This window comes from Acomys minous, assembly GCF_964271855.1.
Source record: "Acomys minous genome assembly, chromosome: 11".
Taxonomy (NCBI): domain Eukaryota; kingdom Metazoa; phylum Chordata; class Mammalia; order Rodentia; family Muridae; genus Acomys; species Acomys minous.
Genome location: NC_140492.1, coordinates 38,083,165 through 38,108,790, shown reverse-complemented (window position 1 = coordinate 38,108,790; position 25,626 = coordinate 38,083,165). Strand labels below are relative to the sequence as shown.

The 25,626-nt window shown below is 41.5% G+C and overlaps 1 protein-coding gene and 1 pseudogene across 2 annotated transcripts in view; one reads left to right on the top strand and one right to left on the bottom strand.

Moving 5' to 3' along the window:
- The window catches only part of IMPG2 (interphotoreceptor matrix proteoglycan 2), a gene marked incomplete at its 3' end in the record, with an annotated part of 60,897 nt that extends 55,022 nt beyond the window's left edge, over positions 1-5,875 (top strand). Inside the window, exons 16-19 of the mRNA XM_084801564.1 lie at positions 1,627-1,837; positions 3,757-3,945; positions 4,857-5,046; positions 5,792-5,875. Coding sequence (XP_084657690.1) covers positions 1,627-1,837; positions 3,757-3,945; positions 4,857-5,046; positions 5,792-5,875 — 674 coding nt within the window. The remainder of the gene's footprint in view (positions 1-1,626; positions 1,838-3,756; positions 3,946-4,856; positions 5,047-5,791) is intronic.
- Positions 5,876-23,600: 17,725 nt separating this feature from the next.
- On the bottom strand, positions 23,601-24,882 carry LOC311608912 (peptidyl-prolyl cis-trans isomerase A-like; annotated as a pseudogene). Its single transcript has one exon. The product of its transcript is annotated as a peptidyl-prolyl cis-trans isomerase A-like (transcript).
- Between the last annotated feature and the right edge of the window lie 744 nt (positions 24,883-25,626).

Genomic DNA, 25,626 nt, shown 5'->3' with positions numbered 1-25,626 from the left:
GTGGGGGGAAAAGGGTCCCCAGAGTAGTCAAAGGACTCAGAGACAGCAAGGGCACAGCGTATATCATCATGGAACTCCAGAACAATGGAAAACATTTACTGATTTAAAAAGTTATTAATTACTCTGGAAATAAAGAGACTGCTAATTTTTTATTCTTTCTAGCTAAATTTCTTTTTTTTTCTTTTTAAAAAATATATTTTATTAATTTATTCATATTATATCACAATTGTTATCCCATTCCTTGTATCCTCCCATTCCTCCCTCCCTCCCATTTTCCCCTTACTCCCCTCCCCTATGACTGTGACTGAGGGGGACCTCCTCCCCCTGTATATGCTCATAGGGTATCAAGTCTCTTCTTGGTATCCTGCTATCCTTCCTCTGAGTGCCACCAGGCCTCCCCATCCAGGGGACATGGTCAAATATGGGGTACCAGAGTTCATGTGAAAGTCAGACCCTACTCCCCACTCAACTGTGGAGCATGTCCTGTTCATTGGGTAGATCTGGGTAGGGGTTCAAAGTTTCCTGCATGTATTGTTCTTGGCTGGTGCCATAGTTTGAGCAGAATCCCTGGGCCCAGATCTGCCCACCATAATGTTCTTCTTGTAGGTTTCTAGGACCCTCTGGATCCTTCTATTTCCCCATTCTCCCATGCTTTTCTCACCTAGAGTCCCAATAGGATGTCCTCCCCTCTGTCCCACTTTCCTGATAAGTGAAGACATTCATGGGACATGCCCCTTGGGCTAGTGTCCAGATATAAGTGAGTATATACCATTTGACTCTTTCTGCTTCTGGATGAACTCACTCATTATGATCATTTCTAGTTCAATCCATTTGTAGCTAAATTTCATACTTTCTCCTACATCCATCTATGATCATTTACAACTATTAGTCTATTTTCAACATCTCTGCTACTGTTTTCCCATTTGCTGTTTGCCCATTGCTAGTCACCTTGGAAGAACACATGGTGGGACCATGGTAAACCCATGCATAGTTAATATCTTACACCACTTTTGATTGTTATTGCCCTAATTACGGTTTTTTAAAAAATGTCTTTTTCTCTTGCCCTGCCAGTGAAACAGTAATTTACTGAAGACAAAATATTGTCCAGAATGGCACAGAGATGGTTTTCTTTTTTGCTAGTAGTTTCTGAAAATCCAGGTCATTCCCAAAGCTACTCTAGGATGTCCCCACCCATGAGGAGATCACCATTTTTTATAGGCTCTCTTCTTATCCTATATTATCAACATGAGGCAGACGCGCAGTAGTCTGTGTAGAGCAGGGGTGGCCTCTGGCTCAACAGGTTGGTAGAAATGAAGAATTCATGAGGATTGTGTTTAATTTAGATCTCTAGTTACCTGGTAATGGTTTTAAAGCTTCTCTGTATAGAGGTTTGCCTAGGCCACAGGTTTTTATGACTTGGATCCAAGTTTCAGAGAAATCTAACATGAACAGGCTTATCTGTGAGGAGTCAGGAATTTGGGTGGTACCAGTCAGATGTTGCTGTATTTTCAAGATTTAGGATGGAGATTTTCCCATGGTGCTTTGGTGGAGGAGCTTTCTTGGCCTCTCTCAGTGCCTGTGCTTTGACTTTCCTTGACTCATTCTCTGGCTTGTTTGATGCTTCAGGTGATGATGCCAACCCTTGCAAGTTTCAGGCCTGTAATCAGTTTTCTGAGTGTTTGGTAAATCCATGGAGTGGAGAAGCAAAGTGCAAATGCTACCCTGGGTACCTGAGCGTGGAAGAACTGCCTTGTCAAAGTCTCTGTGACCTACAGCCTGACTTCTGCTTGAACGATGGGAAGTGCGACATTATGCCGGGACACGGGGCCATTTGTAGGTATGCTACTACTGGGGATTTTGGCTTTCAGGATTATGTACTTTTCTTCCGAAGGACATGGGCTGACAGTGTAATTGTAGGGCAGTCACAATAGTGTTTATTATGCCTCAGCAATTAGATGGATGCTGTCTAATTGTCACTATAGACTGGGCCACTTAATAGGCCTGAATCACATACCCGTTATAGTTATTTTATGATGTTGGGGAGCTATGAACTTTCTGAATGTGCCCTACTGAGAACACTTGGGTTAGCTGGAGATCTTTGTGTGATGTGTTGTTCAGTGGGGTAACGATCATTACTATTCACATGAGATTTATATGCAAGATCAGCGCTTACACATAAGAGTGCAAACAAAGGGGGATATATTGTTCTCATTGGATTTTACCCACCTCTCCTTTTGGTTTTTAAGACATGGTTTCTCCATGTAACCCTGGCTATCTTTAGAACTTGCTCTGTAGACCAGATTGCCCTCAAACTCAGGAGACCCACCTGCCTCTGCCTTCCTAGTGGTGAAAATGAAGGCATGTACCACCACTAACTGGCAGATTTGTTTTTTAAGATTTACTTTATTTTATGTGTATGAATGTTTAACCACATTTAAGTATCTGCACCTTGTGCGTGTCTGTTGCCCACAGAAGTTAGAAGGTGTTGTGAACTGACATGCGAGTTCTAGAACCAAATACTGGTCCTCAACCAGAGCGCCAAGTATTCTTAATTGCTTGCCAGCCGTCTTTCCATCTCTTTGGTTTTACTCTTAACGGCTTTGTGCTCCTTATATCATATTGAGTATGCAAAACTAAAGCAACACAAACACTGAGGCTTTCAAAGTGATGGCAAACGTATTTTCCTCTAAGTCAGATATCTATTTGTAAAATCAGAACCACTGGGGAAACTGCAGATATGCAAGTCAGTTAGACTGACCACACTTTTCTGACCACTGCCTTCAAAGAAACACACACACACGCACACACACACACACACACACACACAGACACAGACACAGACACACACACACACACACACAGACACAGACACACACACACACACACAGACACACAGACACAGACACACACACACACACACACACACACACACACACACACACAGACTCATATTGACTTCCCAGCCACACAGCCACCGATGCATGACTGAAAGAGAAGGAAACGCTGGGCATCACCAGGAGGGCCAGAGATAAGGTGTTAATGTGTGAGTGTAAACATTAGCGTAGATACCCCAGACAGAGCATAGATGGAGATAATCCAAATGCTCTTATGCAAAAAACAAAACAACAATAACAACAATGGGTGGGGGGGGCGGGTATGAGGTTTAAACTAGAAAACTACAGCTTTTTTATGTCCAGGGAAATTAACATTATTTTGCAAATCAGTGATTTCCTCACCATTCTGGGGATTGAAGACACTTTTTGCACAGGTCTGCTGCCTCAGAGCTTTGGGGATCTCTTTGGGGGTGGTGAGATGACCTGTGAGGTGATCCATGCTGTGTTCTGGAAGCAGCTGTTAGGAACGATGACCAAGTGGCAGTTACCTTTCTTCTTGGGCATGTGCTTTTGTTATCTGTAAGTGAAAAGGTTGGATGTAATAATTCTTTAAGCCTTTAAAACTTTAACCAGCCATTCAAGATCAGGCATGGTGCACAGCTGTCAATCATGGGCTCATTTAACTGGTATGGCAAGGCGTTTATTTCTTTTCCTGCTATGCTGGGAATGGAACCCAGGGATTTATGTGTACCAGGCAAGCACTGTAATACTGGCTACAGCCCCAGTACTCCCTTCTTGTCTTTAGTGAAGGTTTACACGATCAGAATTTCTATCTCTACCTTTCCCATTCCACCAGAGGTTCTGTTTGCTGTCATTTAGAAGCAAGTGATTCAGATCCTGAGTTTGGTGACTGTTTTTCCAGATGCCGGGTTGGTTCAAACTGGTGGTATCGAGGCCAACACTGTGAGGAGTTTGTGTCTGAGCCTTTTGTCATAGGCATCACCATAGCCTCTGTGGTTAGCCTTCTCCTTGTCGCTTCTGCTGTCGTCTTCTTCCTCGTGAAGACACTTCAAGCTCAGAATGTCAGGAGACAAAGGCAGAGGCCCACCAGGTAAATCGGAAGGAGCTTCCTAATGGCACCGAATGCCTGTCTACTCGTTGGTTATTATGGGGCAAAGAGCTGGGTGGAGGCAGAGATCTGTGAAAGAAAACACCTTCAAACTGAGGCCACATTTGAAGAACTCTAGGGAGTCTGTGAAGGAGATGCCAAAAGGCCTGCATGAGGATTGAACTTGGTTTTTCAGAGTCAGGAGGTCTTGAAAGTTTGGTGATCATGCCATAGTGGGAGAGAAGAAAGTCCATTTGCATGGGGTGGTGGGTCTCTTGGTAATCAATGAGTGGACATGAGCCAAGTCAAGGAGGCACACTGCCCGGTCTCCCCCACCTCTGACCTGGCTAAAGAGACAGCCCTTCTGGGGTCCGTGCTAGAGCACTAAGACACACTTGCATTGTTCTTCAGCTTAGCATCGACTGACTTCTCAACAGGCTGTGATCCTATTTAGGACAGAGTCCAGCAACTTCTTTGCATCATCAGCATTATAGAAGTCACAGTACATAATCACTGCTCAGTAAATGGGCCAGAATTGAGGGCCAGGGCTTTCAGTCTTCCAGTTTTTTTTTTTTTAAATTTTCTATGTGGTTACACATGATTATTTCATAGGTGTTGGTCTGGGAATGATGGAGCTGTGTTTATTTAATGAAATACTATCCACTGGCAGACGTAGTTTCCTGCCAGCATTGATTGAGTTTCAGGTGCTGTGGGGGCCTATGATGAATGAGACAGGGGGACAGCGATGACACCTCAGACTAACCTAGACATTTCTCAGAGCGCCCCTGACCCCCCATCTGTGTCCACTTCCTTTTCCCCCAACAGAAACCTCGTCCCAGAAAAATAGCTTTTCACAGAGTTCAGCATCCAGAGGAGATCCTTAATCAATCATGCATTTCTTCCCGTGGCTCCAGCAGGCAGCCCGACAGCCTGTCGTCTGTTGAGAACGCAATGAAGTACGAAAGCCGCTTGGCTGGATGTGAGGAGTATGGGGGTCCCTACAGCCAACACCCCTTCTACAGCTCGGCTGGTGAAGACGTGATTGGTGGTCTCAGCAGAGAAGAAATCAGACAGATGTATGAGAGCAGCGGCCTTTCCAAAGAGGTAGGGGACTTCCCTTTGCATGGCTGCATTGCTGGTCTATGTGAGCATGCATGTGTGCATATGCATGGGTTTCAGGAGAGAGGGTGTGGAACAGCACAGTAGTTACAGTCTGGTGATATCTCCCAGAGTATGCAGAGGGTATTGCATTTTAAACTTTGAGCTGGTCCTTAGTCCCTACCCAGTGACTTTCCCCACTATTAGAAAAGTCTCTGTTTCTTATTCTTTTCTTAGGAATATATGCTAGAGTCAGAACAGTTTATGCAATATCTTTGCAGAAATAGTTTTCTTTTTTTGTGGAGCTGGGACTTGAAGCCAAGCCCTTGTGCGTGCTAAGCAAGTGGTTTACTACTGAGCTATGTCACCAGCTTATTCCATATGGTATCCAGTACACTATATGCAGAGCCTTTTGTTTTGCTAAAGGTTTTTTTTCCCTTTGTTTTTGTTCTAAACAGCTTTTTCTTGGGTAGCCTGGAAGCCCACAATTCCTTATAATAGTTAAAGTCCCTTTAAAAGGCTGCTGTGGTTTTTCTTTTTTTTTTTTTCTTTTTTGGTTTTTTGAGATAGGGTTTCTCTGTGTAGCCTTGGCTGTCCTGGACTCACTTTGCAGACCAGGCTGGCCTCGAACTCACAGCAATCTGCCTACCTCTGCCTCCCGAGTGCTGGGATTAAAGGTGTGCGCCACCACGCCCGGCCTGCTGTGGTTTTTCTAATGCAGTATGTAGCCTCTTTTTCTTCTTCGTTCAAGGAAATCCAAGAGAGAATGAGGATTTTGGAACTGTATGCTAACGATCCTGAGTTTGCAGCTTTTGTGAGAGAGCATCAAATGTAAGCATTGCAACAGCGCCCAGTGCTGAACCTTAGTAGCCCACCTTAAAGTAATGGTGCCAGTTTAAGCAAGTAATTACTGCCCATGTATCGTGTGTCTCGCTAGGGACGAATCTTTATTAAATTCTTCAGAGTGCATGCTTGTCCACAGAGATTATCCCAGTTATGTCTTCAATTATAAGATACATCTTTTTTATGTGAAAAAGAGAAACCTTGGAGAGATGATTTTCACTTAAGAGGTGGTACTGACAGTACGTGGCAGAGATGATTAAAAACCAACACACGATGATGTTGGCCCAGAGCCTTGGGCTAGGTTATCACTTATCTCTTGCCACCATAGACCACACCAGTAATCTGATGCTATAAAGCAGCTTCCAGAGGGGGTTTCTATGGCCTATCTATGAATCTCACATACTTCAACACAATCTTCCATTTTCACCTTTACAGACATGTTCAGTAGGGTTTGAACCACATGCTTTATTAGAGTGCGTGTCCCTTGCATTTATCAAGTTTCATTCTGCCTCTTTCCACTCGTTTTAATCATATATCTTGGGCAAGTGCCTGTCATTCTCTCTTTTGTTTTGTTCTCCAGGATTTACAATAGATTACAAAAATAAGCTAGCCCACAAAGAGTCCTCATTAAAGAGCTGGCTGTGGTGGGCGACACTGCAATTTGATGTTGGTGTTTGGTCCTTCTATTAGTTCCTCATGGGTGGGTTCCAAGCCAGAGCAATTCATATGTCTTTGTAAAAAATATTAGGGTCAGGATCACTCAGAGCCTCTCTCTGATAGCTAGAACAAACTGCTACCAAGGAAACTGAGTGAGATGGTTCTTAAATTTCATGTTTGTTGTAGAGATGCCTTTGAAAATCTCTCTGAGAAGGTGCTGACAACCTCGTTGAGTGCTGTCACACCAACAGTACCAGCAGTTGCCTTTTAAGTTAGGGCACCCGCTCATCTGTGCAGCTCCAGCCAAAACGAGGCTCATTACTCTGTTTTAGTAGCAGCAGTAGAAAGAATATGGATGTTGCTTTGTTGTTTCCCAAGACCCTTTGTAAATCCTTCAGAGATGCTGGCTTGAGTGTGTTTCCTGAATTAAAAAAACAATGCACCGCTTCAAGCTGTGAAAATACATGCCTGTAATCCCAGCACTTGCAAGAAGGAGGCAAGATGTTTAAAGTCTGAGGCAAGACTAGGCTGCATACTGTGACCTATCCAAAAATAATACATAAATAAGTGAATAAAATGTATCAGATTTAGGTCAACATAGTGCAAGAAAGGATTCATCCTAATTAAGAATTATGACTGCATGCTTTGCTTTCTTCTGATGGACTGCATAGCATTAAAGTATATTTTTTAAAAAAATCTATGTGTTAAATTTTAGTTAAACAAAGCCTTTACTAAGAATGTCCTCTGAAGCAAAGTGCAGTAGATCCAGACCCTACAGCCTTAATTGGGAAGAAGGTCTCACGAAGTCCCACCCACCTCTGAGGGATTATGGGTAGTGAAGAGTTGCCACAGGAGGGGTGTCATTCACTTAAGTGATCTAACCACTGGTGCGTTGCTCATATTCCAGTAAATAATTTTCCACACGAGCTCTTGTGAGGAATTGTAGATCAACTCAGTGGTGCATGCATAAGAGAAAGAGACTATGATCAAAACACATTACATAATATGAGAAATTGTTAAAGATTTAAGAAAAACAACAAAGCAGTGCTGCTTACAGGGAGCAGGCAGTATTGAAAACATTCAGGTACATGATCAAAGCAGCATTCCAGTCTCCACTGAGGAGTTCCTAGCTGCCAAGTGGTCCCACAAAGTGTTAATGGGTTTAATTTAGGATACAGTAAAAACATGGTATTTGTAGAGGTTTAAAAAAAAAATTAGCAGAGTAAAAAAAAATCCTTTATAGAAAACATAACAAGCACGGGGGATTTTTAGTCACGTGGCTTGGTGATGCACTACAGTAGAGATATATCTTGGTACTTTATTGCTACTCTAATAAATGCCCTTTATTTTCTCGTGGCAGGGAGGAGCTTTAACCGAATGCCTGGGTTTTTGACACCAATTAGAAGCTCGGAGGCAATGATGAAGGCTTGTTACCTCTGCTATATAATTAACGTGGAGTTTGAACACTGACAGAAGAGGAGTTTTGTTTTTGTTTTTGTTTGAAGAATAAAGAATAAATTCTGGACACACTTCTCATCCCCACTGCAGCTTAAGGTTTTAAAATGTAGGGGGAAAAAAAGTGACAAATTTCATTTCTACAAAGATCAAGAGATGTAGTTAAAGAAATTTAAGGTGGTGTAAATTCTGATTTGGTAAAAGCAAACGGTTCTAAAAGCAAAGAAACAAAACAGAACCGAGCCAAAAGCCTAACACCGGACCTAGGAGCTGGGGCTGCCGTACCTCCCTCTGCCTCTTTGAGAGCCTAAGAACTGTGGCCCAGGCTTCCTCGTAGGAACATAAAGTAAGAGAACAGAGAGAGTCACGCTTAGTAAGCTACTGTTATGTGGTGACATATTCGTTAAAGTCAAATGGGACAGAGGAGGCTTGAAGTAATTTTAATATAGCTTCAAGTCAAATAGTCACCCAAATAAAAAGTAGGCTTTTGGAACAAACTGCAGAGTTAAGCGATCTTAAGGTCTAGTACGTCTTGGTAATGTTTGGTCCTTCTACCCCAACCGTAGTTTTGTCAGCATGCACTACAGTTTTGTCATCGTCTTGACACACGTGAGAGGAAGGGAGTTGAGAAGTTGCTTCCACGAGACTGGCCTGTGGGCGTATCAGTGGAGCTTTTTCTTGATTATGAATTGATGGATGAGGGCCCAGCCCACTATGGGTGCCACCGTCACTGGGCAGGGGGCTGGGGAGGTAAACTGCAGGAGAAAGGTCGCCTAGCAGCTAGAGGAAGGCAGCCCGAAAACACTTTCCTCTGTGGCTTGTTCTTAAGCTTCTGCCTGGGCTTCCTTCTGTGGTAGACTGTAACCTACAAGCCAAACAAACTCTTTCCTTCCCAAAGTGGCTTTTGGTCACTGTTTAACGACAGCAACAGAGAAAGCAAATGGATATGATATCCTTTAAGCTTTCAGGAATAGTTCCCACGAATGAAGTTTAGCTGGTTTCTAAAGTAATCGTGTAGGCCGTGAAGGGGCGAGTGTTCGGTAAATGCCACAACAGACACTCTGCAGATGGACTGACAGACGAAGTCATTACTTAGATATGTTCCCTCACTGCTTCTGAGGTGGGACAGTGTCTTGGGCAATTCTAGGACCTTCCATAGTTCCTGCCGCATGGATTTGGAAAACAGCACTTACCTACCTCACATAATGTCAGTGAGCTCATTTCTTGCTTCTTTGTATAATGCTTGTTGCCTAGATGAAATCCCACCTACCATAGCAGGACAAAGCAAGACATTTTTATAATTGTCTAGGTTGGAAAAATCCATACTTTATAAATTGCAATTAGAAATGAAAACTTTTTCTTTCTTTCTTTTTTTTTTTTTACCTATGGTTATTTTGAATGGATAATTTGGGCAAATTAATTATGATGATTAATTTAAAGGTGCATAGGCAACAGAGCATTGTCGTTAATTCAAGCAGTTTATGAGGATACCTTTATGTTTGCAAAAGCCATCTTATAGTTATTTATTTATTTTGGACCAGGTATAAAATGGCCACAAGATAAAACACCTGGTTCATTTATTTTTCTTAAATTGGAGATTGCTAAGTTTCACTAATTATGAGATCAGCAGAAACTTGAGCAGGAAGAATGGACAACTTAGTAGAAGAAAACAGTGATTTAGGAGACTAACTTATCTTTACTAAATTGAGAGGTTTTAGCCAAGAAAAATATGGGTCAGCCCCCCTCCCCCTCCCAAATGTTTCCCAGTAGAAATAGGTGGGGCCAGCCTTCTTTAGTAACTCAGCTGCAGCGAGCCAGGAATGTAGCTCATCCTATTCCCTAGTGTGCAATCAACACAGAAAAGTGATGTAAAGGTTACAGTCCTTACATTGAGAGCATTGTGTACTGCAAAGGACTCTGCTTAGAGAGGGGAAGACGGGAGGGTGCTGTAACAGTTGATGATGTTACAAAGTTGCCTGAAAATGACGGTTTGTATAAGTCAGTAAGAGACAAGAAAAGCCACCCCCCACCTCCCCAATCCCCCACCCCCCGCCGACCCCTTACCCCCCCCCCCATCCTCCCACATAGTAAGCCACTGGCTAATACACTTCTCTCAACTACATAGTTACGACTACAGCCTAGGCCAAATGATTATTAATCCTGAAATTTTTTAAAGGCATAATTGGGGAAAACCAGGGTATAAGAGATAAGAGGTATAAATATATGCCTGGACTACTTGATGGTTCTGAAGTAGTAATGTACATATCCTAATAATATACTGAATATGGAGTACTGTTAATGTCATTCTATTGTTTTTTATTTTATTTATGGCAGTTTATCCAACATAGGATCAAACAAATTCAATTTACTGTACTATTTTTTTTAAACATTTCTAGTTTTAATATTAGTTGAGTAGAAATAAAACTTAAGTCTTTATAAATGTATAAGGGTCCTTTAAATATCATGTATATAACTGTGATGTGTCCATTAGCAATAAACATGTCTTTCAAGAACTTGCCTTTTGTTTGTCAATTAGAAAAACAGTGGTGTCTCTTAGCAACAACTGGACTGCATGCACCACTTGAAGATACCTATTGTGTGAATGCCCTGTGGAAGTGAAAATGATTCTTTGAGGAGTGAAGATTAGGAGAACCAGACACGAATATGGAGCATCATTACTGTCTGAGTTTTGTTGATAGTTAATGATGCTGAGTCATGCCTTGGCTCCTCTCTTCTCTCTTTTAAACACTTTCAGTTTTTCCTTGCATCTTTAAAACATCAATGGAATGAAGATTTATGATTAAAGAAAGATGAGGTGGGCTGGCTAGCTACCAGTCTTTCAAGGAGAGGAGCAGTTGGTGAACTATCTAAAGAGAGCAGGAGACACAAATATGGCTGCATGGGAGAGGTTGGGGGGTGGGAAGTGGGGGGAATCAGTTAACAGTTATATGGGCAGTTAATTTCTAATGTGCTGGCCATCAGTAACCTTAACTTGCAGGCCTTTTCTCTTTTGTATTTACATAATGTCTTGCTGGCATGAGGACACGAGAAAATTCTAAATAAATGTTAAAAAAAAGGAGGGAAGGTGGTTTTGGTTACAGTTCAAACTCCACGTCGAAAAATCACAAGATGAGAGAAATAGGCCCAATAAACAATCCTCTGGTTTATTAAGTTGTGACCCACTTTTAGGAGAAATAGTGAATAATAGCCTGACTTTAAGCTCCAATTAAGGCCTGGAAATGCCCATCGCTCTTAGCTCACACCTCACCAAGCTGGCCGGCTTTCTGGGTTTTATGCTGTCATATCCCATTGAAGCTAGTCCACAGCCGACTGGGCCCATGGAAAAAAAAAACATTGAACTTATCTTGTCACCAAAACATCCTATACCCTATATCATGTCCTCCTCCTCTTTCTTACTAGAATGAGTTACTCTATGGTAACATAATAGATCTGAAAGAATTAATCTTTTACAAGCAATACCAAACTGCATGCGGGGGTCTGGGAAATTTTTCATTATTCTAAAAGACAAGATTCCTTGTCAATATGGTACTTCATCTTGGCAAATGTGGGGAAGAACATGAAATTTTAGTGCATAAACCTTCCAGTGAGCCAGCAACAAGCTTCCCAAGTTCCTTTCATATGTTTGTGTGCTATTAGATGCCTTATGATTTTCTTATGCTTTATCTTTTACTGTTCATCAAGACTATATTGTGGTCTTTCAGCTATCACCACTGGCTCCCCACTAAACAGAACATTTTGACATTGTGGTCATGTTTTTTTACTGTTTATTTTGAAGACTTGAGAGCACTCGGTGAAGAACTGGTCTACCATAAGGATCATTTCAATGATCTTGAAATAGTCTGTCGTATGTAGATGCCCGTTTTATGACTAGCAAGCAAATTACTAATTTGTAGTTAAGGAGCTCACTGGTGAGTCATGATTTATGAACCAGATTCTCTTATAAACTATGATCTCGTTTGTAAGACACTTTAAAGAACATGTTCGCAGAGATTTAAAAATATTTTAATAACTAAGACTCACACATTTATATCTGTTGTATTTTTATTGTTTTTGTTTTGATCTCAAGTGTGGGATGGGGAACGGGCTTGTGAGAGAACAGGTGATGTTTATCCACTAGAAGACGAACCACTTTGTGTGGGGGCTGGGTTTTTGTCAGCTGACACACATCTTAGTACAGACTCTCCTCTCTCTCTCTCTCTCTCTCTCTCTCTCTCTCTCTCTCTCTCTCTCTCTCTCTCTCTTTCTCTCTCGCGCTCTCTTGCTCATTTGGCTGTTCATCTCTCCACTTTGAAACACTCCTAGAGAGAACCATGCCAGAGAATGCTTCGGGGCTCTGGGTTCTGGCTGTGGGGAATTGGTCCCAGAAACTGAGTCCAAAAGGGACTACTTCTCCTGTTCCCAAGAACCTCTTTTCTCTCCTATCTAGGGTAGGTGGGTTGGAAGGGAGGTGTAAGCATCAAAGAACCCCAAATAAAGTAGGTCTGGGAAAGGATGAATCCTACACATGGTATTTTAGGAAGATCTAACAGAATGCCCTGGACAATAACACCCAGATTAAGTAACTCACCTTCCCGTGTTTCTTCGCCACAGACTGAAGAAGGAAATAGAGATGGAGAGATGACTAGTGTGGGCAATAGGGCCAAGATCCCAGCGTTATGCTTGTAGACGGGAGGGGTAAAGTTTGGGGCACTACGGGGACAGGTGGTGATAAAATTAATTGTATGATGCACATAGAAGGCACTTGCTTAATCTTAAAATTCTTTCTAAGAAGATGCGATTATATCTTAATGTCTCTGTTGTGTTTTGCAGAATAAAACAGATGTCAGTGAAAGGATATGGGTGAATATGGCCTGAAATTTGTTGAACTGTACATAGCAGCCGCTAGTTTGGGTCCATAAGGTTTTCATGAGGGGATTCTTGGTTCTCTGAATGTGTGCAGAATCACTGGCATCCCGCTCTGTCAAGGGGAAGACTCTAAAGAGAGAGGCATTCACGCTGGCTTCCTCCAGGACTTACTGCCCCTGTTGCCACTCAGGTGTTTGGAAACATCTGTTTTGTTCTGCATTTCTTAGAAAAGAAGTGTTAGCTCGCCTCAATGTTAGATTCTTGGAAATCCCAACGAAGATGGTCCTAGCTAGTTTTATGTCAACTTGACATAAGCTAAAGTCATCAGACAGGAGGGAGACTCAATTGAGAAAACTTCTCCATAAGATCCAGCTGGCCTATAGGGCATCTTCTTAATGATTAATGTGGGAGGGGCCAGCTCGTGTGGGTGGTGCCATAGCTGGGCTAGCTGTCTTGAGTTCTATAAGAGGGCTGGCTGAGAAAGCCATGATGAACAAGCCCATGAACAGCACTCCTCCACGAGCTCCCTCCTCCAGGTTCCCGTTTGAGTTCCTCTCCTGACTTCCTTCAGTGATGGACCATGATACAGACGTGTAAGCCAAACAATCCCTTTCCTTCCCAACTTGCTTTGGTCATGATGTTTCATCGCAGCAGTAGTAACCCTAAGACAGGGGCAAAACTCCTGTTATGAAGGCGTCAGACCTTGTTTGATGAGACAGATGTTCACTGTTTTCTATAATGAGTGACTCAGACTATAAATGGTTCTTTCCTGAAAGGTACAAAAAAATATAGAATTTTTCACAGTGTGAAAAAATGCTGTTAGAATTACTTACAAATACAGGGTTTTAGAGATAATTGGTTTAGTTGCCCAGCCTGCCCTACTGTTATTCTTTTGTCAAAGATACAACTTTTATATTTCCACTAATTATTTTATTAGCTAAATTTGTTCACTGACAGTTTCATGCATGTATGTAGCACACTCTGATGATTACTCTTATCTCACTATTATCTCTTTCCTCTATCTAGATTCCTCCCTACAAGTCCGTTTTCCATCTTCATGCGTTTTATTTTATGATATGGAGCTTAATTAGGGCTCTTTGCTGTGCCCAGGGCCTTGGAACTACCCACTAGAAACTTATGGCCTCTTCAGTGGGTGTGGGATGAAAACGTTACCTCCTTTTCTACCAGAATTTATCAATATCCCTTAACTGCACAGAAAGGCTTCTCTGATTAACGGCAAGAATAGCATTTATCTGTGGTTGCAAATAGACATTTAGCATAGCAATGTTCCATGCTATGTCAATTTAGCAAAACAACAGTAATAAGTCCTCCCCCTCTTAGAGACTATGGCTTCCCCAGACATGTGTTTTTGATCAGATTTAAAGTACCAGGTTTCTACCTCTTGTAGATTAGGCCTCACTTTCAATCAGAGAGCAATTGGTTATGGGCCCCTCTTGCCTGGCAGGTTGTTGTTGTAATTTGTAAGGTTCGCAGGTGGTGGGTAACATTGCTGTTGCCTTTTACGAATGTAGAAGTAAAGATCGTGCACTTCTAGAGAAATCTGTTTCTTTATGAAACAGTCTTCATGACACAGCAGTGGAATGACCTTTCTTCCCCGACGGAAGACAGCCCCAAAACACATGTTGCAGGTTGCAAATTCCTTCAGCTGGACACATGATCCGGGGGAGAATTTTCCAGTGCTTCAGTCTTCCCATTTTACTTTCAGTAAATGACTTGCCAGTGATGTCTCAAAGTCGGACTTTAACTTGGAGGGGAAAGGCTGTAAGCTTAAGTGGACTTTCCATAGCAGATTGAAGCATTATTTGATTTTGAAGATGGTCCTTGAAAGATAAAACTGACCATTTGGACAGATGTATAAGCCCAGGTTATTGTTCTCAGCATGTTACTCCAGGCTGGAGAGGGCAAGGCTCTGTGGTTTCTCCTCAAATTGTACAACTCTCTTGTCTCTTACTAAAGAAGGTGAAAGCATCATATATCCACGAACAGACTATGGTAACGCTCAACAGTAGCTTTGCCAGTATTTTTGCAGTATCCAGGCAAGAGTCATGCTAACTGGTTGCCCCTAATCATTTCCTGAGCTGTGATACATTGAACAACATGTTCTTCAGGACACATTCACGTCAGTGCCTACAGTGACCCCACGTGGGATGTCTTAGCCATGTTGCTTCCCACTTCATCATCCACCTGCAGAGATAAGTGTATTGGCTTGAAACTCGGTTGCTTTACTGTTTTCCATTTAACTGTCTTTGAAAATTATGCCCTTGATACTGCCTGATTTAAAATAGACGGCTAAGTTAAATTAGTACCCAAAGCTAATCATTGGTGAGGCCATATGTAGTGCCAAGATTTGAAATGGAAAGTTTAAAAATTCTTTTCTAACTTTTTGAGAATTTCATGTACTCATGCATATTCCTTCTCCCTCCTACTCTTCCATTGGCCTGCCCTTGTCAAATACATGACCTCTTCTGTAACTATTGTTACACACACACACACACACACACACACACACACACACACACACACACACACACACACACACACACACCCTATTGAGTCCAATTAGTGTTACCCAATGCACATGTGTTTAGTGTTGATCACTCAGGGCTGAGAACCTATGAGGGGACATATCCCTTGAAATAATGGCTTCTCCTTCTCTCAGCAGTTATTGACTGTCTTAGCTACTCATTTAGGAGTGAGGCCTTTTGAAGTTTTCCTCGTTTATGTTAGCACGGTGAGTAGTATAGCCTTGTTAGGCAACCACACTGCTGGGAGTTTTTGGCACAGCTTTCCTATCATGTCTAGAAGTCACTGTCCAGCAGGAGTCATCCTGGTGCCCTGGCTATTACAGTATTTCTGCCTTATCTTCTGTGATGCTCCCTGAGTTTTGGGTGTAGAGGCTTTGCTGTAGATGCCCCAGCTAGTTTGGAACACCTGACAGTCACTTATTCCTCTGCACGCTGGTCGGTTGTAGACCTCTGTAATAGCCTCTGTTTGCTGCAGAAGGAAGTTCTGTGATGAAGAGTGGGAGCTGCACTTCTCCATGTGTATAAGAACAAGTATTGAAAGCACAGCTGGAAACTGATTTAGTTCAGCAAAATAGCAGTAGTAGATTCTGATTTAGGGCCAGTGATCTCTCCAGATATAAGTTCTCTCCTATTGAGTGAATCTTAAGTCTTAGACAGCTATTGGTTATTCACAAGATCTAAGTGTCAATTTTGTACCTTTTGCAACATAAACATCCCTCTTAAGACTTATCCAGACATGGTGGCACACGCCTTTAATCCCAGCACTTGGGAGGCAGAGGCAGGTGGATCGATGTGAGTTCAAGGCCAGCCTGGTCTACAAAGCAAGTTCAGGACAGTCAAGGCTACACAGAGAAACTCTGTCTCAACGGCCCCCAAAAGACTACTTTTGATGCAACTCAAAAGAGTTTTTGGTTTTTTGTTTTTTCTTTTGGCATGTTCTGTTTTCATTTTCATTTCTTCCCAGGATTTGAAAAAATTTATTCTTCGAATTGCTCATTATTCAGTAGTGTATTCTTTAATCTCCATGGGTTTGCTATTGATTTCGAATTTTATTGTTTTGTGATCAGATAGGAGAGTTATTTCAATATTTCCATGTTTTCGAGGTTTGTTTTATATTTCAATATGTGGTCTATTTTATATGGTCTATTTTAGAGAAACTTTCATGTGCTACTGAGAGTGTATTTTCTTTGGAGTTTAACATTCAGTTCATATCTGCTAGGTCCATTTTGATAGGTGATATCATTTATTTCTTGTGCTTCTCTGTTTATTTCTTGTTCAGACAAATGATCAATTTGAGAAGGTGGGGTACTTCACCCACTATTATTGAATTGGGGTTAATCTGTGGTATGAGGTCCAACAGTATGCTTTTTATGAAACTGGCTGCCCCAGAGTCTTGTGAGGATATGCCTAACTGTTCCCTTGATCAGAATGAAGGGTCCTTATTTATGTCCTTTGGTTAATTATGGTTTGAAGTCTATTTTGTCATATTTTAGGATTGTGGCATTATTTGCTTCCTTGTCCAATTTGCTTGAAATATTTTCTTCATCCATTCACTTTTAAAATCTTGAATTGGCTTTATAATTTCACTTTTGTGAAATTTCAGCTATTGTGCCTTTAAACTTCAATCTGGGATTTATTCCTGTCCTTTTTTAGATTATTCAGCTATTTGTTCATGCTCTCCCTAAACTTCTTGAATTTGTGTATATCTATATCTATATCTATATATATAATTTATATTATATTTGATATTATATAATCTTTTAAATTCTGTATCCTGGAGTTCTCACCAGGGAACATTTCTGTAGGAGTAGAGCTCTTTGCCTTTTCATATTGTTTGTGCTTTTGTGATGAGGCTTGGGTGTGTGGACTTATCTAACTGGTGATGCGTCTGACATGAGAGTAGTTTATCATCCCTCTGCTGAGTGGACGTTTGGCTCTATTTTTGTTGTTGCCCAAATTCTGTTGATTTGAGTTCAGAGAGGAGGAGTCTGCAGGTCAGTCCTTCAAATACTCAATGTTAATTTTTGATAGGAAAGACTTTGATTCCAATTTAGTATTAACCAGGAAAGTGTACAAATGTAGTTCCTGGTTGGGCCTGGGCATGGATGGACAGCACTGGGTGAGGCCTGGGGCAGACTCACAGAGAAAAGTGTAGGTGCATTTCCCCACTGTCTCTGGATGTGGAGGGGTTTGAAATGGAATATTTTCAACTTCACAGCCTCACATATACAAGGTCTTAAGTTAGCTCCCCAGAAGCACAAAAGAGAACAAAACAAAGAATATTCAAATTCTGAAAAAAGCGTCTGGCCAGTATTTAACTTTTCCACAAAGAGTTACTCTTGTTATTTCTTCTTCATGAGGAACCAAAGATTAGAGGCTTGGTTATCAACGTGACAACAAAACTAAAATACACATAGATATTTTAAGAAATCAGAGTTATATTCATTTTATGTTACTATCAATCAAAGAACATTTTCATAATTTTTCAAAACATTTTATCACAGGGAACATGGTAGAAAGTTGGCCAAATACTGACTATAGACGTATTTTGCTGGGCCTTTGAAGTATCATCAAGTATTTGAATTACCTGTCAGTATTTTACAATCAGACTTCATGTTACCTCACTCATTTTATATATCTAGGTGACAGGTATGATCTTGGTAGCATAGTTTTGATAGTTATGGGAGAGATGTACTAGAAGTAATATTTTCTATTCCATTATTATGAATTATATTATTTACAGTTTTTAATTGTAAGTGAATATTGTTGGAAATTCCACAGTACCTCTGAATGTTTCCTTAGGAAAGATTTGTAAATAGGTTTATTGTGGTTAGTTTTTTTTCTTACCACACATTTGAATTTCACTTCAAACTGTTCTTTCCATCTGGCCAATCTGCCTATGTCAGTAAAGCGACTCTCAGGCTCGCTGCAAAGGCGTCAACCACGCAGTGCCTCTGGCCTGCCTGGCATAGATGGGCTCTTGGCAGTGACTTGAGAGGCCTAAGCCTTCTTTAACTCATTTTGAAATCAAAGGTAAGTTAGAACAAATTAGTTTTGCAATGTTTATTTACTCTTGTATATAATTTCATTTCAAAATGAATTTTACTTCAATTATTTTAAAAGAGTCTTAGTTTTAATGTAAGGTTTTGGGTTTTGTTTCAGTGTATGATGAGATCGTAAAGCTTAGAAGCTCCTTTACAATTTGAATTAAGCCCTCATTGAACAGACATTCTTAAACACTATAAAAAAAGGAAAAGTTATCCATAATTTATAAATGTATTTGTATAGAGGAGGTCTCTGTCATTGTTAATTTAGTCATAGCTCACATCTTGTGTTCCTTTAGAATTTTTTTCCAACTCATTGCTTTGAGAAAATAATTTTATAAAGAATTGTTTATAAAGAGCCCGATTCCAACTCAGCACCTTGTGCTGAAAAGTCAAAGATGGATGGAGCACAATCCTTGCTCTCTAAGGCTTTACAGTTTGAGCTGATGAGACGCCTCCACGGGCGAAGTCTTTGTTGTGCAAGCCGTGTGACCTCGCGTTTATCTCTGGGACCCACATGAAGGTAGACGAGAGAACCAACTTCACAAAGTTGTTCTCTGACCACCTTGTGCATGCAACAACATGCATGCTCCTTCCCTGCTTTAGGTCCATGCACAAACATACAAAAATAAAAACACAATAAAACAAGGGTTTGTAATCTAGATGGGATTAAGGGGTCCAATATGTGAAATGACTCCAAGAATAAAACTAAGTAATGTATCAGGGGGACATAGACCGCCTCTCATGCTCAAGAGAGCCAACAGGTTGGATGAGAGGGCAGGTTCTCCACCTAAGCCTAGGTTTTAATGGACATTATAGGTAAGCTGGAGGGAGCGGTGGTTTGTTGCAGGTATCTGGGCTGAGTGTTCATTTTACAGGGTGGAACGTGGTGGCAGGGATTAGTTAGCAAGGAAGGAACAGACATGGCTGTCAGATGAGGAGCAATAAAGCATTTTTATTTTTGTTTAATTTTTAAGATCAGCACAAATGTCCAAAGTGGCGGCACATGCCTTTAATATCAGCACTGGGAGGCAGAGGCAGGCAGATCTCTGAGAGTTCGAGGTCAACCCGGCCTACAGAGGGAGTTGCAGGATAGCCAGGACTACATAGAGAGACGCTGTCTCAAAAACATGAGCATAAGAGATAATTATTAACATCTTCACAGATGCACATCAGGTGCTTTGCTATGTTCACCCCCCCCCTTACCTTCTGTGTCCCCCTCCTCCCACAGCTCCGTCACTGTCCCCAGATCCTCCTCCTTCCTTCACAAGCTAGCACTTTCATCTTCCTCTTATAGGTAAGGGGGAGGTTTTGCTGGCTAGAAACGTGCTGATGGGCAGAGCTTGAACTGCCTATTTTTCCTTATAGGTGCGGTGACCTGCAGTGTTAGAATAAGGACAGAATGGAACCAGGGACACTAGTTAATGTCCTCGTTCCAAGGATGATGTGCTGAGGACATGAAAGTGTAAGGTTTTAGGGACAAGAGTGCACTTAGGGAATTTTATAAGAGGGGAGCTGACAGAACTTGAAGACAAGTAGCTGGAAGTAAGAGACGAGGGAAATAAATAACTCACATTAGAGGCTCCAAAGAGCGTGAACGAGTCCGGCAAGAAACAGAAGCCTAGATGGGGCCTCAACTTGTGGCAGAAAGATGTATGTCTAGTTTTAGAAGAGCTTTCTGCTTTTTCATGGGTCGTTTTTGATTGTAATTGAAAATATCTATAGTGCTGATTTTTATTTACATGTATGGGTGTATGCTGTTCTCTCTCTCTCTCTCTCTCTCTCTCTCTCTCTCTCTCTCTCTCACCTCTTCTCTTCTCTTCTCTTCTCTTCTCTTCTCTCTCTCTCTCTCTCTCTCTCTCTCTCTCTCTCTCTCTCTCTCTCTCTCTCTGGGAACGTACATGTGCATGCCATATGTATGCATTCCTGTGAGGCCATAAGAGGTCATCAGATGCCCTGGATCTGAGTTACAGATGTTTATGAGGTATGACATGGGTTCTAAGAACTGAACTCAGGTCCTCTGGAAGAGCAGGAAGTACTGTCAGTTGCTGAACCATTTCTACTGCCACAGCTTATTTTCTTGATTTTTGGATGCTAGATGACAAAAATTTATGAATGAGGTGAGAGTTGAATGATGGGATACTGGTTTAGTTTCAAAGGATCTCAGGTTTTATTTTAAGATTAATGAACCATTTATGTTTTGGCCCAGTTGTCTAGCTGGCTAGCATGCTGTCCCTAAAAGAAAGACCACGGTTTCTTTTCTTTTCTTTTTTTTTTTTCTGGATAAGTTATCCTATGCTGTTCTTTGACAAAAGACTTTGCTTCTAATTGAGAGTTCACCAGTCTACAATTCATGATTTTGATGCAGGGGTGTGGGGGTGTGGGGGATCAAGAGCTTGAGAGAATAGGATGAGAAAAATCAGTGTGTTTCTAAAACATGCACATATGCACATGTGTACCAGAACACACCAGCATGCATACACATGCCTTCCTGAGACCACAATAGATTAATATATGTTTTTAGGATGTTTACTATTTCTTCATTGACCAGTGCAGTCTTTAATAATAGATGTCAAAGAAGAGATAACAAATGACTGAAAATGAATTAAGTTCATGTCTCTTCATGTTTTAGGTAGGTATAGCTGTGGAAGCAAGTGTAAACTGTTACTGTTGGCCTTATTCTGGATGGCATTACCTTTAGCCATAGTAGCATACTATTGCATACACTTCAGAGGAACAAAGCTATTGATTTTAATTCCTTGGTGAATAATAAGAGCAATTTCTATTAATCAGCATATGGAATTCATTTTTCAGGACTGTTCCTAGGTTATCATTGAGTATAGGAGGCGTCAATATCTCACTTACCTCTATTACCTTCAGCAGTTGTGAAATGGGGGGGGGGGAAGTGACAGTTTCTTTCTCTTTTATGGACAAATGAGCTTAGCCTAAGTGTAAACACATCATTAACTGGCAATGGCAGCCAAGTTTCCCTGGGAGGGCGTGATGACTTCACAGGTTATAAACTTGGCACTGCCACATGCTGGTCTGTCTGCAGCCTTGGCCATGTATAATGTCTTCATAAATTCCTCTCTGAGAGGGTTTGAGGTCCAAACAAATGCCAAGTGAGTGAGGACTGAGGGTCATGAGATAATGCCTATTCATCTTCAGAGATAAAACACTCTGCTGGTTTACTTCCTTTTTCTTTTATGTTTTTATGCATGTATACAATACATTCTGGTGATACACATTCCTTCATCCGTTCTTATTCCCTCTAACCCTTTCCCTCCCTCTACCTCTATGTCACTCCCATGTCTTTGTGTTTTGTTTTGCTTTTGACTTGTGACCCATTGTGTTTAGCTAGTGTTGCCTGGATGGGCATGGGTGTGGACCTATCCACCGGAGTATGAGTAACACACCAGTGACTACATCACCGGTGACAATGACTTTGTGTACTCAGCAGTCTGAGGCTGCCAATAACTCCTTAGGGAAGGCTGGACCCTGGAAGTCCTTTGTCCATTTATGCAAGTTTATGAGCTCAGTCTTGTGGAAACCCTGTGTAGGTGACCATAACCGATGGGAATTCATGAGTGCCACAGCCTTGTCATATGAACAGTACAGTATTTTACAGCTCTCTTCTTAGTGTGGCTTTTATATTCTTTACACTCCCTTCTCTGAAATGTTCCCTGAGCCCTAGAGATGGTAAAGAGGTGTACTATTTAAGGTTGAAAATTCAACAGCCAATTTTTCTCAGCGTCTTGACAAGCTATGAATCTCTTCATTTGTTTCCATTCACTGTAATGAGAAGTTTCATTCATTAAGGTCATGGGCAGCACTAGTCTGTGACAACATCACCATTTAGCAGAACAAAAGTTGTATGTTTCCTTTGGTGTCTATCACCTCTCTAGCCAGGGGCTTTTGATCAGGTCCCCAGTACTAAGCATGGATTCTCTCCTGTAGAGAAGCCCTCCCTCAGAGCCAATTAGCAATCAACTGGCTATCCCAGGAACAGCCATGCCATTATTACTCCAGTAGGCTTATCTTCTCTGGCATTTGGTATTATAGCATGCAAAGTCTAAAGCTGAGAAAGATTACTGTTAACTTTTTCTTCCGGCTTTCTACATACCAACTTCTGGTATTGTTATGAAAGCTAGGCAGAAGGAAGGAAGCTTCTAGAAGCTAGTACTTTTTTTCTTTTCTTTCTTTCTTTTTTTAATTTGTTCACTTTATATCCTGATTGTAGCCCCCTCCCTTGTCACCTCCTGGTCCTACTTTTACTACTTTATACTCCCTCCCTCCAAAGTCTCATCTGGACTGCCTGTATCCTCTTCCCCTGTGGCCTGGCAAGGGGGAAGTGACCAATGAGTGGGCACCAGAGTCCATGTCAGAAGTAGTTCCTGCTCCCCATATTGTGGGAACCATAAAGAGACCTTGCTGCCTATCTATTACATCCGAGCAGAGGGTCTATGTCTCACTATGCATGGTCCTTGGTTGGTGCATCAGTTTCTGCAGCATCTCCCTCCCGCCCCCACCCCCGCCTGCATGCCCAGATTTGTTGGCTCCATTAGTCTCCTTGTGGAGCTCCAGTCCCCTCCAGGTCCTTCTATCCCCCAACTCTAGAAGCTGGTACCTTAAGCAACCAAGATATCAAAGCGGTAACACCACCACTACACAGAGTACAGATAGCAAGATATAGGTTGAACACCAGACTGAACTAAGAACGGAAGAAGAGTACAGTTTGGAACAAAGAGAAAGGACTTCAGGTTTATGGAGTAGGAGGTGCCCATGACTTGCTCTTGACTGCTAGCTGAATAATTCTGCATTGTATAGTTTGGCTTGATGTAGAAAATGGGATGGACAATAAAACTGAAAAAAAAATCCCTAAATTATTAGTTATATGAAACTGCTTTGATTTATTTTCATAGTTCCTGATCTAATGTTTTTCCTATTGACTTTTTATTCATAATCATAAACTTAACTCTGCAACCCAGCTAAACTTGGAGGGGAATGAGGACAATATGGAACCCAAAGAACTTCAGTGAGGGCAGAGATTACAGGGTATACAGGGTACTAAGAGCAGATGGTGTGGGGGCTCTCTCCTGAGATACAGAAGGAATGGTCCGCTGGGTAAGATGCCCTCAAGGTGAAAGAATTAGAGTTGTCCACAGTCAGAAATGGTGATCTTGCTGTCTTGCCATTCCTGGACCCAAAGTGCCCATGGCTTTCATGATACTCATGCCTTCTTTCACCTTCCTGACCACATGCTTGCCATCCAGCCACTCAGTCTTGGCAGTGCAGATAAAAAGCTGGAAACCACTTGTGTTTGGACCAGCATTTGCCATGGACAAGATGCCAGGATCTATTTGCTTCAGGATGAAGATCTCAACATCAAATTTCTCCCCATAGATGGACCTGCCACCAGTGCCATTATGGCATGTGAAATCACTATCCTGGCACATGAATCCTGGAATAATTCTGCGAAAGGAAGAACCCTTATATCCCAACTCTTTCTCTCCAAGGCTCAGAGAATGAAAATTTTCTGCTGTCTTTGGAACTTTGTCTTCAAAGAGCTCAAAAGAAGGATGCAGTGGAGTTGACCATGGCTGCAGCAAGCAGTGAGAGGGGACGGTGGCATCTGCAAAGCCTCCTGATCTACTTTTTAAAAGTAAGTAAAAAATGGTAAAGACACAAACCCAACCAAAACATACATTTCGGTCAGTGTTGCACATCTTTAGAACATAATTAGGAGCCTTCTACGTGTCTGCAGAGCTACTTTCTGTTGCTAAGCATGGAAAAGTGTTTGGAAAAATGTTCTTGGCAGAACATTCTCCAGTCTTTGTCAGGACGTCCTCAGTGTTTTGCACCACTCATTCATAATTGCCCTTTAGATGGTGGAACTGTACAGTAGTGACAGATTGAATGAAGTTTCTGAACACCATGAGACAGAGCAGGAAAAAAAAAAAGCACTATTTGAGAAAAGTGGGCAGTTAAGAATAAATTTTCAGCTGTAGAGTCATGAATCAGCCAGAAAATAACCCAACTAATCATGGCTAGGTTGCCTTTTGGGATTGTGCATTCCTTATGGGAAATAAAGGAATTCGAAGTTTGGTAATTCATTTGGTATGACTGGTGCTCATTTTGCCATCAGTGAATATGTTTGAAATTATCCATGAAAAAAAGCAAAAAAAAAAAAAAAAAAAAAAAAAAAACCAAAAAGGCAAAGAAAAGGAGGAATGTCTATAAAACTAAAATATGGCATTCCATCTCACCTCTATTCACTGGAGGAGGTTGAGCAAAGTGCTAAAGTCTCATTTATTTCAGAATCTTGTGCTATGCTACGTAATTCTGCAAGGTTAAGTTAGGGATGTTTCAAACTGTTTTAAGGTGTCCTAGCAACAAAAATTTTCTCCCTCTGGGAGGCTTTTTCAAGCCAGTAGCACATTCTTGAATGTATGTACCTTGCCAACTTGTATGAACTCCTTCATAGAATACAGTGAGGGACCTTGTGTTTCTGGGTGATTGAGTCTTTTTGTATAGAAATCAATGTCCGGTCTCTAGATGTAACAGCGCAGTTCTTCATGAGTCTCCCCTTAAGGGACAAACGAGTTGTGTTTCTTACTTGTAACAGCATAAGTCTCTCTACCACTGTTTCTGCTGGACTCCTCCAACCAGACTCAGCTTAGGATGTGAGATAGCCAGCCATGATCAGCTTGTAAAGGGCTCTTACATAAGCCTGTCCATCAGAGACTGGGCTTCCTATGACAACGTGGTTGGCAGCAGCTAGCAGTTCTGACAGCCTGGGCTTATATGCAAGCAAAAACCTATGGGCTCTGAGTGAGGTTTATCCAAGGCAGTCCACAAGGTAACAAAGTGATGGGAATAGATTACTGTTATAAAAAAAATCTACAGACAGCTCAATGAGAGAACTGTCAAGATTTGAAACTAGGATCATTTTGGAAATTCTTGCCTCCCATCATAGCCACAGAAGCTGCTGCATCAATCTGAGTGCAATTCTTCCTCAGATGAGATGTTATTTATGAGTAGTAAGAATGAGCAGCTCATGACAGCTGGGATTTTGTAGTTGAGCTCAATTCCAGTATTATTAGATAAAATGCCAGTGGTAAGATGTAGAAATTTATTTTCATGCTAAAAATGCTAGTGCAGAATTTGAATTAAAA